At 51.5% G+C, this 16,123-nt stretch overlaps 13 protein-coding genes across 13 annotated transcripts; 9 read left to right on the top strand and 4 right to left on the bottom strand.

The window, feature by feature from the left end:
* The first annotated feature begins 4 nt into the window (after positions 1-4).
* BCR37DRAFT_384425 (uncharacterized protein) lies at positions 5-687 on the top strand. The gene is made up of 2 exons (XM_040870225.1): positions 5-237; positions 285-687. The coding sequence occupies exons 1-2, from the start codon at positions 66-68 to the stop codon at positions 605-607; spliced, it is 495 nt and encodes a 164-aa protein (XP_040722081.1). The 5' UTR covers positions 5-65; the 3' UTR covers positions 608-687.
* BCR37DRAFT_201981 (ras family-domain-containing protein) lies at positions 653-1,642 on the top strand. The gene has a single exon (XM_040866360.1). The coding sequence runs from the start codon at positions 793-795 to the stop codon at positions 1,408-1,410; it is 618 nt and encodes a 205-aa protein (XP_040722080.1). The 5' UTR covers positions 653-792; the 3' UTR covers positions 1,411-1,642.
* On the bottom strand, positions 1,395-2,744 carry BCR37DRAFT_384423 (endo-beta-glucanase). Its single transcript, XM_040870224.1, has one exon. The coding sequence runs from the start codon at positions 2,532-2,534 to the stop codon at positions 1,515-1,517; it is 1,020 nt and encodes a 339-aa protein (XP_040722079.1). The 5' UTR covers positions 2,535-2,744; the 3' UTR covers positions 1,395-1,514.
* BCR37DRAFT_202640 (uncharacterized protein) lies at positions 2,492-4,806 on the top strand. Its single transcript, XM_040866362.1, has one exon. The coding sequence runs from the start codon at positions 2,640-2,642 to the stop codon at positions 4,788-4,790; it is 2,151 nt and encodes a 716-aa protein (XP_040722078.1). The 5' UTR covers positions 2,492-2,639; the 3' UTR covers positions 4,791-4,806.
* Positions 4,807-4,823: 17 nt separating this feature from the next.
* BCR37DRAFT_352522 (WD40-repeat-containing domain protein) lies at positions 4,824-6,131 on the bottom strand (the record flags this gene model as incomplete). Its single annotated transcript, XM_040868134.1, has 1 exon — positions 4,824-6,131. The coding sequence occupies one exon, from the start codon at positions 6,129-6,131 to the stop codon at positions 4,824-4,826; it is 1,308 nt and encodes a 435-aa protein (XP_040722077.1).
* A 292-nt stretch (positions 6,132-6,423) lies between these two features.
* On the top strand, positions 6,424-6,939 carry BCR37DRAFT_352559 (uncharacterized protein; the record flags this gene model as incomplete). The annotated part of the gene is made up of 1 exon (XM_040868141.1): positions 6,424-6,939. One exon carries the CDS (start codon positions 6,424-6,426, stop codon positions 6,937-6,939), a length of 516 nt encoding a protein of 171 aa, XP_040722076.1.
* Positions 6,940-7,374: 435 nt separating this feature from the next.
* Positions 7,375-8,874, top strand: BCR37DRAFT_384420 (D-isomer specific 2-hydroxyacid dehydrogenase). Its single transcript, XM_040870223.1, has one exon. It carries the CDS (start codon positions 7,426-7,428, stop codon positions 8,434-8,436), a length of 1,011 nt encoding a protein of 336 aa, XP_040722075.1. The 5' UTR covers positions 7,375-7,425; the 3' UTR covers positions 8,437-8,874.
* BCR37DRAFT_389859 (uncharacterized protein) lies at positions 8,561-9,636 on the bottom strand (the record flags this gene model as incomplete). Its single annotated transcript, XM_040870777.1, has 4 exons — positions 8,561-8,620; positions 8,673-9,035; positions 9,072-9,232; positions 9,273-9,636. 4 exons carry the CDS (start codon positions 9,634-9,636, stop codon positions 8,561-8,563), a joined length of 948 nt encoding a protein of 315 aa, XP_040722074.1.
* A 96-nt stretch (positions 9,637-9,732) lies between these two features.
* Positions 9,733-10,261, top strand: BCR37DRAFT_201988 (uncharacterized protein). Its single transcript, XM_040866361.1, has one exon. The coding sequence runs from the start codon at positions 9,828-9,830 to the stop codon at positions 10,119-10,121; it is 294 nt and encodes a 97-aa protein (XP_040722073.1). The 5' UTR covers positions 9,733-9,827; the 3' UTR covers positions 10,122-10,261.
* A 185-nt stretch (positions 10,262-10,446) lies between these two features.
* On the top strand, positions 10,447-11,597 carry BCR37DRAFT_384414 (phosphoadenosine phosphosulfate reductase). The gene has a single exon (XM_040870222.1). The coding sequence runs from the start codon at positions 10,509-10,511 to the stop codon at positions 11,424-11,426; it is 918 nt and encodes a 305-aa protein (XP_040722072.1). The 5' UTR covers positions 10,447-10,508; the 3' UTR covers positions 11,427-11,597.
* Positions 11,598-11,623: 26 nt separating this feature from the next.
* Positions 11,624-12,958, top strand: BCR37DRAFT_384413 (20S-pre-rRNA D-site endonuclease nob1). The gene has a single exon (XM_040870221.1). It carries the CDS (start codon positions 11,700-11,702, stop codon positions 12,921-12,923), a length of 1,224 nt encoding a protein of 407 aa, XP_040722071.1. The 5' UTR covers positions 11,624-11,699; the 3' UTR covers positions 12,924-12,958.
* Positions 12,959-13,141: 183 nt separating this feature from the next.
* BCR37DRAFT_352537 (ribosomal protein L21) lies at positions 13,142-13,618 on the top strand (the record flags this gene model as incomplete). Its single annotated transcript, XM_040868136.1, has 1 exon — positions 13,142-13,618. A coding segment is annotated over one exon (477 nt), but the record flags the coding sequence as incomplete, so codon positions are not given.
* A 141-nt stretch (positions 13,619-13,759) lies between these two features.
* On the bottom strand, positions 13,760-15,304 carry BCR37DRAFT_352545 (WD40-repeat-containing domain protein; the record flags this gene model as incomplete). Its single annotated transcript, XM_040868139.1, has 1 exon — positions 13,760-15,304. One exon carries the CDS (start codon positions 15,302-15,304, stop codon positions 13,760-13,762), a length of 1,545 nt encoding a protein of 514 aa, XP_040722069.1.
* Positions 15,305-16,123: the final 819 nt, after the last annotated feature.

Here is a 16,123-nt window from a genome sequence, read left to right as displayed (position 1 = left end):
GCAACAGACACTCAACAGACACCCAACCCTTCACCAAGTACCTTCCCTCCACCTACCTCACAACCATGCCCCGTCAATCTCGAGGCAGAGCAGCACCCAGCAGGCATACACCAGCACCTGCACCAGCTCAATCGCGGCAAGCATCCACGTCTTCGCGCAATGCCCCCGCCACCCGTCAAGTCCCACCACCTGCCGTCGCTGCTCAGCAGTCCTCTGGGCCCGGCATGTTTGGCAATAGTACGTCTTTTGTTTTATACTATGTGGAATAGATGCTAACCAGGCAGTGATGAGTACGGCTGCCGGTGTGGGAATCGGTAGCACGATTGGTCATGGACTCAGTAGTATGCTCTTTGGTGGTTCTAGCAACCAGCAACAGCAGCCTGAAGCCCAGCCGCAGCAGCAGGGACAGCAGCCAATGGGCTATGAACAGCAAGGTATGTCTGCCTATGACCAGTACAATGGCCAGCAGCAGCAGCAAGGTATTTCGTGCGAGGGTGATGCGAAGCAGTTTACGCAGTGCCTCGAGCAGACTCAGGGTGACATGTCTGCATGCTCTTACTACCTCGAGCAGTTGAAGCAGTGCCAGGCCATGGCCCGTCACGCATAGAGTAGAACATAGTCCATCACATTTTTACCTGATGCTCCATGACACAAAGCAGCGCAACACAACCAACACCCACACACAACAAGCGCTCTCTCTCGCTTCCTTCCGTACTCTGCTTCATCACCTCCATCGCAAGCGCCTTCCTCCTCTCCTGTCTATAGCCCCATCACACAACCGCCGGGGAAACCATGAACTGCTTCTCATCAAAACAACAACGCCGCTCCATCTACCGCAAAATCGTCATCCTCGGTGATGGCGCAGCCGGCAAAACATCCCTCCTCAACGTCTTCACCCGTGGATTCTTCCCAGCAGTCTACGAACCCACTGTCTTTGAAAACTACATTCACGATATCTTTATTGATGGCCAACAGGTCGAGCTCAGTCTATGGGATACGGCGGGTCAAGAGGAATTTGATCGTTTGCGCAGTCTGAGTTACTCAGACACGCATGTTATTATGGTTTGTTTTGCCGTGGATTCACCGGATTCCTTGGAGAATGTACAGAGTAAATGGGTTGGTGAGATTGCTGAACACTGCGAAGGTGTCAAGCTCGTACTGGTGGCACTCAAGTGTGATTTGAGAGAGACGGAGCAGCAGGTGATTTCTTATGAAGAGGGACTCGCCGTTGCAAAACGCATCAAAGCAGTCAGATACCTAGAGACCTCTGCGCGTCACAATAGAGGTGTCAATGAGGCATTCACAGAAGCGGCGCGGACGGCATTGCAAGCGAAACCAGTCGGTGGTGTATCGGAGCAAGAGGAGAAACTTGCAAAGCAAAGCAAGGAGCGTCGATGTGTTGTGATGTGAAAGAGCCAATATATATAGTATGATGAACATTTCAACGGAATACCCAAAGAACGCCATGTATTAGTATTCAACCCTTTCTGCATTTGCTATTGCTGTAGTTCGTGTCATCTCTGGTAGACGCGAAGACTGCGAATGGCCCAGTAGGCATCCTTGAAGGCCTGTGGGTTGCCACTCACATAGGCATTGCAGCTTGTTCCTGGACAGGTCGAGGTGCCGTACGTATTGCCAGCCCAATCCCCACACAAGCTTGTATTGATGAGGACAACGTGATCCCTGAAGATCTTGTCAATCGGACATTCAAAATCCTGAAAGAGGGCATCGGGCAAGACATCCCAAGTACTCGGGTCAGGACTGGTGCTTGCCAAGTCAGCAGGAAGGGCAGCACGGTCAAAGAATTGCCAAATCTTGATGGTCTTTGACGTCCACTCCGTCACAATCACTGCACCACCGCGTTCATTGAGTGCATGTCCAAAGGAACGCTGCGTCTTGACACCACATCCTTGATTCGGCCACTGATCTGCCGCTTTGACATCACAATTCATCGTCTCTGCCGTCCCTCGCATCTGTCGTTCTTTTGGCTGTCGACAGCCAGCGCCTGTATGCAAGGTCATTGCATTGTCTACCTCGAGGTTCACTCCTTCAAGGATATCGATCTCACCTTTCCTCGGCCATCCATTGACGGCTGTTGTCCAAAATGCAGGCCAAGTGCCGCAACCAACAGGCATATGCAACAAATCCAACACAAACAAGCCTCTCGTGAATGTCCTCTTTGTGCTGATGCGAATAGAGGGTCGACCTTGCGGAGCTTGTGCATAGCTTTCTGTATGAAGATATGCGATACCGTCATTTCCGATATACGTCAAGTTCATCGCCTGTGCAGATTTGCGAGACTGATAGAGAACATGGCCGTGTGTTGGATCTGGCGCATCTTCATAGTTGAAGCCGTCAAAGAAGCTAGAGCCGCTGTAATCTTCCACGAGGTGATACGCATGGGAAGGTTCATCCCCTGAAGAAGGAAGCTGTGCAGGTGAGCGGATGGTCCACTCGAAGACTTGGAAAGTGAGTAAGAGCAAGACGCAGCTGAGACATATGAGCCCTCTGAGGGGTATAGGAAGCGAGAACATTCAACAGCAGAATACTAGAGCATTGTCAATTTTGTAGAGTAGAGTACTGGTGGTTGTCTGGTGAGCTCCTCTCCACCACAAAAGACACCAACGCAGCCTCAAACGATGGATGCACTCGGCCACGGCCTAGGAGAGGCAAGTCATGCCCTCCACCAGCTGCCGCATGTCCACTCATCAGACGTACTGGATCAAGTCCAGCCACAGCAGCAGCACGACGAAGGCGCGTGGCCTGATAAACGCCGCAAGCTGGCCGACGACGGACGACACCTGTTTGGCTGTGAAATATGCGGCGAACGCTTCACGCGTTTCGAAAACTTGAAGAGACATAAGCGGAATCATGATGCTACGTCTGTTGAACAGTGCCCCTGCTGTAAAGTCAAGTGCAAGCGCCCAGATCTCCTTAAACGCCATGTCAAAAAATTCCATCCACAAGAGATGGAGAGACTGTATCCAAAGCCCGTGCCGGGTGTGCCTATGGCCCCTCAAGAGCAGTTTGCGACGACTGATGCAGCGCAAACGCTGACGTCTTTGGCCATGCCGGCTCCTGTTGACCCGGCGCTTCAACTGCAACACGAACACAACATGCTCATCAATAATTTGCATGGATTTGTACCTACAATCATGCAGCCAAGCAGTAATGATCTGCTTGATCGACTGCCAGAGATGCCATTCACTGAGCAGCAGCTTGAAGAATTCACGGCCCTCTACTTTCAACACTTTCACGCCGCATTTCCAGTTCTGCATCAACCAACATTTGCCAAGCATTTTGAGGAGACGCCTTGGCTGTTACTGCCTGTTGCATGTATCGGCGCCCTCTACACACAAGATTTGAGCTATCAGAAAAAGGCACTGAGCGTGTGGATGAACCTCGTTAGCATCATCAAATCATATGATCTGGAAGACTCGCGCACGGATCCCATCGCATTGTCACTTGCAGCGCTCTTGCTTTGCTACTTCGGCATCTTCTTTGGTGATGAACAAACTCATACTGCCGCACTGGAATTGCATGCTTCCCGCATCTTTCAGCAACGTCGTCTCGGCTTCAAGGAAGGTCCTGTATCTGCCATGGATGAGCAAGCTACGGTAGATGAAAATTGGCAAACTTTTCTAGCGCGAGAGACGCGTCTGCGACTCTTGTTTGGTATGCAGCTGCTTGATATGCAAATCAACACAATTTTCGGCACACCCTCGCTCTTGATGATTCACGAATTGCCAAAGGACATGCCTTGTCCTGAAGTCCAGTGGGATGCGCCGACAGCGGAAGCATGGGATACAACAGCCAAAATCTCGACAGATGGTTGGACCACAGCAAAGCTCATGGTGGAGCCTTTACACAGACCAATTGACACATGCCAGGGACCGCCTGCACTGCTGGGCTTTCGAGGCTTATTCCTCGTACATCGTATGAGGAAAGAAATTTACGATTTTAGCGCTCTTGCTACAAGGTTTCGAGTCCAGCGCACCCATGAGTGTGACAATTCTTCAATTGATGACGCGTTCGAATCTGATTACTATGCCAAGCTGTGTCACCGCTTCAAAGAGCGTATCGAAGAGATGGGCGACTTGATGCGTACGCAAGACCCTGCAGCCACTCAGCAAGCATTTTGGGATGCATGGCACTTGTCGCATCTTCAGATTGGAGCTGTCTCGGCGCTGCGACTTACACAAGAAGGCCCCTTCTGTCTTCTCCATCAAGATTCCAGGCGAGAATTGCATGATGAACAATTTCCGCTCAATTGCCCAGTCTCTTTGTCCCTTCGCGATACCGTTACTTCATTGCTCAAACATTGCCTTCTTCAGCCGCCTTCTTTGTGTGCAGCAGGCGAATCATTACTAGACGATCCAGCTGCTAGCATTACAGAAGCTGAGCTGCATCTGACATGGTTCGTTCAACGACTAGCATCTTGGCAACCCCTTGCATCGCAGCGGGGAAGAATGGAAGATCCAGTCTCCTCGTACATCCTTCTCACTGGATGCATGGCTTGTTGGCACCTTCTACAAGTCGCAGATGACCTCAAAGTCCTTGTGGCAACGAAGAAGCCCGAAAAGGGTCTCAAAATAAAGCCCGAGCAGAGAAAGCAGAGCGCGGCGTTGGAGAAGAAGGTCGGTAAAATCTTTGCTTCGTTTGTCGGGACAGGATCTGATCGTGCCAAAAAGTTTGTTCAATTGATGGTGGAGAAGACTCGAGACATGCGTGCCTGGCAGTTTGGCGAATACGTCGACAAGGCTTTGCAGACTACAACTGCTCAAGAGTAAATGATGGATGCTATGCGACGCTATGCTGATAAATTAGAACTGAGAAGCAATGTACTTCTTATTGAGCGCTTCATGTTGCTGCCAAAGTTCTTGATAGGATGCCTGTGTCTTCTTTAATGTCTCCTGAAGTGCAAAGAGCTCTTCGGCATTATCTGCACCGACAGCGGGTTCGTTGAGTTGCTGGAGACCAACAAGAACGGCATCTGCATCTGCCATCGGCTTGAAGGAGCTCTGCGAACGAGACGCCAGCTTGAGCCATATCTGGTGCTCATCAAGATCCCGCTCCGCTTGAACGCGCTTGAGCGGAGGCAACACCAGTGTTGACTTGCCTTCTGAAACAGGCACTGATGGGCGCACTTCAGTCCTAATAAAGGAGATGCGCGAGCCATGCGCCTTGAGTCGTCGTACCAGCTGGCGACGAGCAGCGTCCCAGACAAAGACATTGCCTGAGGCGTCGCCAGAGACGAGCAAGCTGCCATCAAAGTTGAGAGATAACGCAGAGACTGCAGCCTCGTGGCCTGTGAACAGCGATGATGAATGCGTACCGGCTGTCACAATGCTGGACATGCCACCAATGGCTCGGTGCGTGCGGTCTGATTCAACGACCAACTTGACGCATTGGACAGAGCCCGACTCGAGGCCGACGTAGACTTGATGCTCCGTCTTGTCTACCGCCAGACACTGTACAGGGCTTATGAAGAGCAGGGTCGTCAGTAACTCGCCCGTCACTAGATCCCATATCCGGACGGTCGCATCGAGGGATGCTGTGTAGAGCCTGGCTGTTGTTGACGTACCAATGCCAATGTACATATCTGTGATGCCAAGAGTATGCAACTTCAAAGTTCTCGCAGGCCGCGCAAGGTCTTGCTGCTCGTCACGGTCTAGAACTTGTGCTACGCTCCATATTTGCACCGTCGCATCAGCCGATGCGCTGATGAACAGCTTAGAGTCACTTGTGAAGAGCAGCTTGGTAATGCCTTGGTAATGCGCATCCTTGACAAAGAGCAGCAGACCTGATGCCAGCTCCCATAGGTAAAGCTTTCCGCTTGCAGCACCGCCAAGCAACCATGTCCCGCACGGACTCGCCGTCAAGACATCCAGCTTCTCTGGCACAATCAACTTTTGATCGATACCTTCCTTGACAAGGGGCCTATAGACGTGCACCAGGCTCTTGTCGTTTTGAGCAGCAAGGAGAAGCGCACCTCGTTGAATAGATGTCACGCCATGCGCAGCTGTAGCAGATTCACGCAGGGAAGCCAGGTGAGTGCCTGTATGGAGATCGACGACGCTGATGAAGGCTGAAGCCGAGCCCTCTGAGCTGCCTGTCGCTACTGTCTCCATTGGAAAGTGTGTAGATGCTTGTTGCTTGTTGCGAAACTTGCGATCTTTTTTCTTGCGCCAGATGACGACGACCAAGAATCTGACCATGAGCCTCACCTGCAGACAAGGTTCGAACATGAGCAAGCTATAGAATTAAGCTGTAATGAGCGAGCCAGAGAATCTAACTGATGGGGTCTGGCAACCTCAGCCCAATACACATGCGCCAGTAGGCTCGGCACAGCGCACCGGTGCGTCAACGCTCATAGCACTCGAGGTGTTCCTGGAGCAACAACAGCTCAGTCGCCCAAAGCGCATGCTCGAAATTGCTTCTGGTTTTGGTCATCATGCTTCAATCATCACCTCATCATGGTCTGAGACTGAAGTGCAGACGACTGAGGCGCAAGACGAATGTCTGGCTGCCCTAGAGGCGTTGTCAAACATTGAACAGAGCCTCTTAATGCCTCGTAAGCTCAATGTCCTGGACGAGCGACACTGGGAGTCACTGGAAGATTTACCGCCCTACGGTGCAATCTACTGCTCCAATCTTATTCACATCAGTCCGTGGTCGGCAACAGACGCACTCTTCAAATATGCTGCCAAGCTCCTCACGGAATCAGGATGGGTGTTCCTGTACGGTGCATACCTACGTGATGGAAAGTTCACTTCTGAGGGAGATGAAAAGTTTGACGCTAGTCTTCGCTCTCGTGATCCTGCTTTCGGCTTGCGTGACCCTGTTGAGGTCGACAAGGTTGCTGCTCAATATGGCTTCAAGCGTGTATTTGAAATGGACATGCCAAGCAACAACAAGGCTTTCGCCTGGATGCGATGAAGGTTCAGCTGTGACCTAGAAATGATTCTCTACCGTTCGCCACTGACTTGCCTTCGGTTGGCAACGACAATGTTACGACTTTGGCAACTTTCGAGAGGTTTATGGATGGACATTATCGGATCCGATGCGCCTCGGTAGATTACATTGCCCAATACATGTTTTGTCGGAAGCGTTCTCACTAAGTCAATTTACCAAGTCTGGAACTTAACCTGCCCGGCATGGCATCTGCTGCTCTCTGTGTTCGATACTTTAATGAGTAGAGGATGACTCCCATGAATGATGCATCAGAGACTCGGCTGTTTACTCATGCTATGGGCTCTGATGCAGACAAACAAGAACAGGATATCACTAAAAGAACTAGAAAGATAGTCAATTGTGCAACCGTGACCATCTCGGCATTGCGAGCGTGCGATCTCGATAACCCCGCGAAACCACGCTCGTCTGATACTCAGAGCCAAGAGGTTGCTATTCCACTGAGCTCTCGATATGATTGCTAAAGCAGCAAGCAAGCTCGGTCAGGTCCTTGTATGTGGCGATATCAAATTTGCTAGCAAGCAGCTCAAAGACTTACAGACGAAAGCCTCCGTCACGCTTCATCCTATGACCACGCGTGCAGCATTCTTGGAAGCTTGCCATCAGCTGAAACCCGCTGCAATCTACCGTCCACTTGATACAACTGCAACGATTGGCAAGTTTGATTCTGACTTGCTCAAAGCTCTACCGCAAAGTGTCAAATTTGTTGCTCACAATGGTGCTGGCTATGACCAGATTGATGTTTATGCTGCAGGAGAACGCGGCATCAAGGTGAGCAATACACCCGAGGTAGTCAGTCGTGCTACTGCAGATACTGCCATGTTCCTCATGCTCGGTGCGGTGCGGCAATTTGCTGCCCCCTTGAGATCTTGCCATGAAGGCAACTGGCGCGCTGGTCTAGCGACTGGTCGACAGATGGGTCGTGATCCACATGGCCAAATTGTTGGTATCATTGGTATGGGTGGTATCGGACGTCAGCTGGCACACCGATGTCGTGCCTTTGGAATGCAGGTCCAGTACCACAACCGCACGCAGCTGTCGGCAGAGAAGGAAGATGGTGCACGCTACGTTTCGAGTCTTTCAGAGCTTCTTGCTTCATCGGATGTCGTTAGTCTCAATCTACCACTCAATGCCAAGACACGGCATTTCATCTCTCACAAGGAGATTGCGCAAATGAAGACGGGTGCAGTCCTCGTCAATACCGCCAGAGGCCCTGTCCTAGATGAAGCTGCACTGGTGGAGGCACTCGAATCTGGCAAGTTGGCTGGAGCGGGTCTTGATGTATATGAAGAGGAGCCCAAGATTCACCTGGAACTCCTCAAGTCCTCTCGAGTGTGCCTGCTGCCACATATCGGTACAGTCTCTCAGGAAACACAAGAAGCGCTTGAAGTGCTGGTATTGGCTAATATAGAGTCGGCCCTCGAGTCTGGCAAATTGCTGACGCCTGTGCCTGAGCACGCCTAGTCTGTCTGCATATGCACTTCAACGCTTTCTCCAACATCCACCTCCTCTTCCTCAACAAGATCCTGCCAATCTGTCGGCTGTCCTCCTTCTGTGTTGACTTCTTCATCTGCGAGTTCCTCCTCCACTATTTGCGTGTATTCCACTGCTCCGCCTTGCTGAATCGCTTCGATGAATTCCAAGCTTGCTGCAAGGCATGTATGTGGTAGTTCCCATCCGATAGAACTTCCACCACTCACAGTCATGCACCCAAAGCGCCGATCTTCGACAATTGTCTTGAGTGGCTTGTCTGATGCTGCAAAATTGATGCAATTGGCAGAGAGAAAATCGAGGAAGTCTGGTAGTGTGAATTCATTGACTGAGTGATTTGTGCAAAAGCATGCAATAGCAGTGAGTCTGTCCCTCCAAGTTGGCCAACATGCATGGATATAGTGAATGGCTGCCCATGCTGAGTATCCAACGGCAACAAGGTTGATTTGTTCCGCTGCTGATGGTCTGGCCACATAGTCGAGCACGTACTCGATATGCGCTTGTTGTGTTTCGCTGCCTTGGATCTTGCCTAGTGGACTCTTTTTAGACGCAATCATGGATTCGCGATGAGTCTATAGTTAGCAGAGTCTGCAATTCATGAAGCATACAATGGCACGACCAAGCTCCTTGTTCCATACGCAGACCGTTGGCGAGGCAATCACGATACCTCGCTCCGGCTTGGTGAATGTCTTGACAAAGTCTTCAAAGGACCCATTGGCAATTGTTTTGTCTGTGATGAGTCGGCCGTACCAGCTTCCCATTTCACCGCCTAGCGTTAGTTGGCATTCGACAATCTTTCTTCATCGCACCATCTGGAAAGACAAGAGTCAGCTCTTGCTTCTTGTCGAAATCTTCAGAGACGTAGATTCTTGTATGCTTGTCGGTTTCTGCTGCCCCCAAGGGCAAGCGTAAGAGACGCATACCAATCTTAGTCATGCGTTCTTGCGTCATATCATCTAATAGGCGAGACAGTGCAAACCACAGCTGATCGTTGTAATCCTCATCGCTTTGTTTCATTTTGTACTTGTAAGGCTCTTCTGGATTATCCAGGAGCGTGATGCGGTCGGTCACTGCATCGTAGCGAAGGCCTAGATCTTCCAAGGTGTAGCGCTTGTAGGGATCAAAGATCCAAGTAGGCCCGTCCTCTTTGACGGCCGTCTTCCGTCTGAGCATTTCGATGAGCAGCAAAGTCTAGAGTAAGAAATTAAGCATTGAGTTGATCTATCGAGGCTTGGTGAAGGCGGGTGGGCGATGTCTGCAATGGTTGTCGTCGCAGCACACGTGTTATTCGGCCCCTGAAATGGAGAGATGTTCAAGGCTCAAAGGACTACGGCGTATGCGTGGTATGTTCAAAGGCCAAAGACATGGTCACATCTCCGGTAGGCATCAGATTTGGCAGTGCTTCAACGGGTCGGTATTTTCAGGTGATGGCCACAATTGAAGCCTTGCAGTTGGACTATGGTAAATCTTGGATATGGCTGCCTCTCCTGCTCTGTGCATTGCTTGCTGCATGTCATGATGGGGCTCGTTCGAGGCATCCACTGTGGTCTATTGAGTTGTTGTGCCATATGCGGGAACTCATCATGTGCCTGATGAAACCAAGGTATGTCCCTCGCCTGTCAGCCAAGCAGTGGCAAGCACTCAGTCATCGAGCCTGACATAGACTTCAGGCCCTCTTGAGTCTTGGTGCATGCAGTATTGCTAATGCTGTTGCTGCTTCTATTTGTCACTGGCTCTGTCGTCATCCTGAGTCACGTGTAGATGTTGACATAAGCGGGCAAGATCTAATGTAGATGCCGTGCAGATAGACCTGTTGGCAGGCTAAAAAGAACCGGACGTGGTATGATAGACCTTACTGGATCGTATAAGATGCTCTCAGAGAACATTCATGCATAGCCCGGTGAGCTGTCAATGTGCGGTGGTGTATTGCGTGCTTGATGTCGCCATCTGCTCACTTTCTGGCCATTTCAAAGCAAAATGAAGCAGCAGAGATACTTAGTCTCAGCTACAGTCACTACCTGGGATACAGACCATCCATATACACCATGCCTTCCATCGGCCTGCTCTCTGCAAAACAGCCTTCAGACATGAGCAACCACACAAGTGACACAGAAGACTCAGACTACGGATCAGCCAGCAGCCAGGTCCTCCCAGACATCACCTTCACTCCGAGCCACCTGCACTTCCTCAATCAGCAGCTCAGCAAGCTCTCCGCCCAGGAAATCCTCAAATGGGCCATCACCACCCTCCCTGGGCTTTGGCAGACCACAGCCATGGGATTGACGGGCATGGTCTCCCTTGATATCATCTCAAAAATGTCCCCTGATGGCAGTCACCAGGTGCCGCTCATGTTCATCGATACCCTGTACCACTTCCAGGAAACACTGGACCTCGCGGAACGTATCCGGCAAAAGTACAGCGGCGCGCAGTTTGCCGTGTACACACCCAGAGATGCATCTACAGCCGCAGAATTTGAAGCAGTCCATGGGCCAAAGCTGTGGGAAACAAATGAGAAGCTGTATGATTACCTCGTTAAAGTTGAACCTGCGAGACGCGCATACCAGGAGCTTGGCGTCAAGGCTGTCTTGACTGGTCGTAGGCGGTCACAGGGTGGTGCTCGGAATACCACACCCATCATTGAGGTGGATGAGACGGGCTTGATTAAAGTGAATCCCCTTGCGAATTGGTCGTTTGGCGATGTGCAAGCCTACATCAAGCAGCACAGTGTCCCTTACAATGTCTTGCTTGACCGCGGATACCGGTCAGTGGGCGACTGGCACTCCACCGTCCCTGTAGCGGAAGGTGAAGATGAGCGTGCAGGTCGTTGGAAGGGTCGTGAAAAGACGGAATGTGGATTGCATGAAAACTCCAAATTCTTTCAACACTTGGCAAAGATGCAAAAGGCAAAAGAGGCGAAAGCCAAGCTTGCGGGGGTCATTGCGCCGGCCATCCAGGCGGTATAATGTGCTTCATGTCTTGTCTTGTTTTCTTGCACTTCTTTTCCAGCATCTTAGCCTTGTCTATACAGCGTAGCACCTAGCGTATTTACCTAGACGTCAAACAATCTCTTGGACTATTCCTGAAGCAGTGCTGCAGTATGTAGAAGAAGACGTGGAGTGACTGGAGTCCTTGTCGTTGCTGTCGCTTGCTTCCCGTGCGACGAGATCAAAAAGTTGGCGACAAACTCAGCAATAAATACGGTACAGAGACCAAGCTTCAACATTGACAAGCTAGTGATGGAGACAGACAAGAACCTCATTGGTACACTCATCCTCGATGCAGGTCCCATCATCAGCAACACAACGCTACCAAAAGCAATTCGCTACCTGACAACGCCCCATGTCTTTGGTGAGCTCAAGGATGAAGCTGCTCGTTTGCGTCTACTCAGCTTGACGGAAGGCCGTCTTGAGCAGCGCCAGCCAAGCGCTACATCGCTAGCCTTTGTTCGGCAGTTTGCGCAAAAGACGGGCGATGCAGAAGTCTTGTCGGTGCCTGATATGGGTGTGATTGCCTTGGCGTATGAGATGGAGTGCGAGCTGAATAGAGGCGATTGGCGGTTAAGGAGGGAGCCTGGTCAAGCAAGGATCAATGGCAAGCCGCCTGTCAAGGAGGCTCTAGAGGAGAGTCAGTCTGCGGCGATCATGGCTGAGGATACGTCTGTGGCGGGCAGTAAGAACGATGCGCCTGCTACTCTTGTCGCGCAGGAGGAGGATGCTGCAGCCTCTCAGAACACTGAAGCAGAAGCAGAAGCAGAAGCAGAAGCAGAAGCAGAAGCAGAAGCAGAAGCAGAAGCAGAAGCAGAAGCAGAAGCAGAAGCAGAAGCAGAAGCAGAAGCAGAAGCAGAAGCAGACGACGATGATGATGGCTGGATCACCCCTAGCAACATCAAAAAAGTACAAGCTCAGGATGCCGCTGCCGATACAACAGAAGAGACACGCCCGATGAAAGTCGCTTGTGCCTCGCATGATTTCGCACTGCAGAATGTGCTGCTTCAGATTGGCTTGAACTTGGTGTCTGGCAATGGCAGTCGCATTCGACAGGTCAAGACTTATGTGCTGCGTTGCCATGCGTGTTTCCACATTACACGCAAAATGTCGCTACGCTTCTGTCCGTCGTGCGGTGGTGCGACACTCATGCGGACAAGTACGTCTGTGGATGCGAGTGGCAAGCGGCAGATCCACCTGAAGCGCAACATGCAGTGGAACAATCGTGGTACGGTGTATGCGATTCCAGCACAGCAGCATGGTACGGCCAATATGAAGGGGCGGGAGAATATGATTCTACGGGCTGACCAGCGTGAGGTAGAGAAGATTGAGAAGGCGAATAGGTATCGGAAGGAGGTGGACTTGCTGGATGATGACTACTTGCCGTCGATTGTGTCTGGCCGGCGGGACACGGGAGGACATGGGATCAAGGTTGGTCACGGCAAGAGGAACATCAATTCGAACAGACGGCGGTAGGCTGTAGTCAAACTGTATTGTACTATTCTATCTGATGAGTAGTGAAGGAATAAATTTCCTGTGACTGCCTCCACGCAAACATCGCCCTGGGACACAAATTGCGCACTCGACTCACAGCGACAGGACAAGGCCTCACTACAGCAAAGGGACAGACAACACAGCTACAATGCGTATGGCCCTTATCACTATCACTATAGCACAATCACTAACTCCAAGCTCACTCATTCGGTATCCGCGCACGAACCAGGCATGCATTTGCCCGCTCCTTCAGGGAGAAGGGTATGATCCGACTCTCGACATACCTCAAAATCTACAAGGTCGGAGATATCGTCGATGTCGCAGTCAACGGTGCAGTCCAGAAGGGTATGCCGCACAAGTACTACCACGGAAAGACCGGTATCGTCTACAACGTCACAAAGTCATCCGTCGGTGTCATCTTCTACAAGGTCGTCGGTAACCGGTACCTCGAGAAGCGCGTCAACGTCCGCGTCGAGCACGTCAAGCACTCAAAGTGCCGTGATGACTTCCTCCGTCGTGTCAAGGAGAATGCGCAAAAGCAAAGGGAGGCCAAGAAGAATGGCGAGACTGTTCAGCTCAAGCGTCTGCCACTTGCGCCCCGTGAGGCACGCACCATCCAAACCGCAGAGAACCCCGTCGAGACCCTGCACGCCGTTGCTTACGAGACATACATCTAGTCGCACACACATGTATCCTCATTCCCTTTTGCATCAATGAGATCTAAGAAAAAATGTTTCATGTCCTGTGCTGCTTTCTAACATGTCCCCGCGACTTACGCTACATTTGCTTACTTGCTTCCCTGATATTTCCGTCTGTGCTCATCGACGCCTCTCTCTGAGGAAACTCTTGACAACAGGTGGTTGCGAGGCCAGTGCCGAGTGATCTTCCATGAATTCATGCACATAGATAGCTCCGCCCGTTGAATGCCAGCTCGTCGTTGCAATGACTGGCAACGATGGATGCCACGCAGCATCACGAATACAACTCCCATCATCATTCTCGCGGCCTCGATACCTCCCTGTGCGTGACACCTCATCTGTATCGATCTTTCGGACGTTGGGACGACGACCTTGTGCTTTATCCAAGTTCAATGTCTTGGCCAGCGTTCCATCTAGGTTCCAGATGAACAAACGACCACAGTGGGAACCAGAATACACGTACTGCTGGCCTGTTGTTGCCGGTGCTGAAAAGCCACAACGAATCAGGGTCGAGACAATGGCGTGTCCCGCATAGCTCATGACACTAACGTCGTTCGGATGCTTCTCATACAGCGAACCACGGTAGTATGCTTCGCGGTAATCGTACTGCGCATCTGTATAGTCGACTCTGGCTGTGTGATCCCATTGCTCCTCGCTAATCAACTTGCGAATATCCCAGAGCTTGGTTGTTTGGTCCTTGCCATTCGATAAGACATACCGACCGTCCTTCTTGGGTGAGATGAAGGTGATGCCTTCGAGATGTCCTGCAAGGACACCACTTGCACGACCATCCACCATACTCCGTCGATCCCAAACACGAATGACACTGTCGTCGCTGCCACTAAACAAGACATTCGTCGATTCATCTGCCCAACACACAGCATTCACATCGTCGCGATGGCCTGTTACCCCAAGAACAGTCTTGCGAGCTTCAATATCATAGACATAGATAGCGCCACCTGTTGCACCGGCGCAAATCTCATGACCATCACCAGAGAACCGTAGTGACCAGATCCCAAATCCACCATACCCACTCATGCGTGACCCAAAGTCAAGCGCATCATGTGTTCCTGCATCGTCTGGTGTCGTCGACGCTAGGTGTACGGTGGATGTGATGCTGGAATACGCAATTTTGCTGTTATCAGGGGATAAAGTCGCATCGGTAATCGTCCACCGGCCAGACGATCCATGAATAGTCTTGTAGTGCTGCCAGCTGGTTGGATCAGTTGTATCAAATAAGCGTACCTGAAAGTCTTGCGAGCAAGTATAGAAGAAACTGCCATCTTCGCTGAATTGACCACAATACGCACGGCTTGCAAGGCGCACTGCAGGTCGTCCATGACAGTTCGGCAAAACGTGACGACCTAGATCATACCGTGGTCTTTTGACAGCACCGATCTCGCGCGCCATGAGTTTTGTACGGACAGAGGTCGGGTAGCGGCGTGATGAGGTGAGCGTATGCGGTGGTGAGGGACACCCAAATTCGCCACTATTGAGGAGCTGCACGCCGGCCTCTTCTGGCTCAATGGCTAGTTCTGGAAAGTACCGTTTCTTCGGCGGAGGACGCGCTGCTCGAGCAGCAGCACCGCCGTTACTGGACTCTTCCTGGTTGCGCAGGAGCTCGCGCAGGTTATTGAGGCGGAAATCGGGTGGTAGGCGAAACATGCCGCCCCAGGGAGACATGAAGACGAGGCCGCGCGGATCATCTGGATCTGTTGCGATTTGGTTCATGACAATTTCCTCATCATCATCGTCGTCCTCTTCGTCATCCTCCTCACCATCTTCATCCTCATCATCTAAATCAATTTCATACTCCTCATCACCATCCAGTGAGATAAACTCCTCCTCATCGTCGTCCTCTTCGTCGAAATACCCGGTACGCTGGAGGAACTCAACCATCGTCTCGTCGCCTTCGACCTCTGCATCAATCACATCCATCTCTGCGTCATTTGCCTCAGCAGCGGAGTATGCTTGCCCACGAGACGTGGCAGGGACGCCAAGGGGTTCTCCGTCTTCAGAAACAAGATCATCGTCAAACTCGATGCGAAGCGGTTCCGACATAGGGCCTTGCGAGGAAGATACTGCTGCAGTCAGCGCAAGGTCAAGGCCAGAGGGGAGTCGCCGGTCGTTGCACTCAAGAATTCACCCGTGTGGGGGTCCGATGTTACCTAAGCAAGCCGTCATGCGATTTGAGATTCTACAGAGATCTGCTTCATCAAAGCTGCTCGGAGGGACAGTATCTAAGAGGCCTTAAAAGCACCTATACACCTTCCAACCATCGATAAAAGAGAGGTGAAATTTGGACTGGCGACTAGCAGCAGGCTACAAGGCGACATGCGATAGACTCTGTCAGCGTTGCTCGGCCCGACTTGCCTGCCATGCTCAACAATAGCATCCCGGCCCATCCTTGACCCACCTGGTCTGCTGTTGCCAACTTGCCGTTGACTCATCGAGTCGTCGGCCTGTCGCGTGCCCGTCCTGCGC

This window comes from Protomyces lactucae-debilis (assembly GCF_002105105.1).
Source record: "Protomyces lactucae-debilis strain 12-1054 chromosome Unknown BCR37scaffold_29, whole genome shotgun sequence".
Classification (NCBI taxonomy): domain Eukaryota; kingdom Fungi; phylum Ascomycota; class Taphrinomycetes; order Taphrinales; family Protomycetaceae; genus Protomyces; species Protomyces lactucae-debilis.
This window is presented reverse-complemented; position numbering and strand designations above follow the sequence as displayed.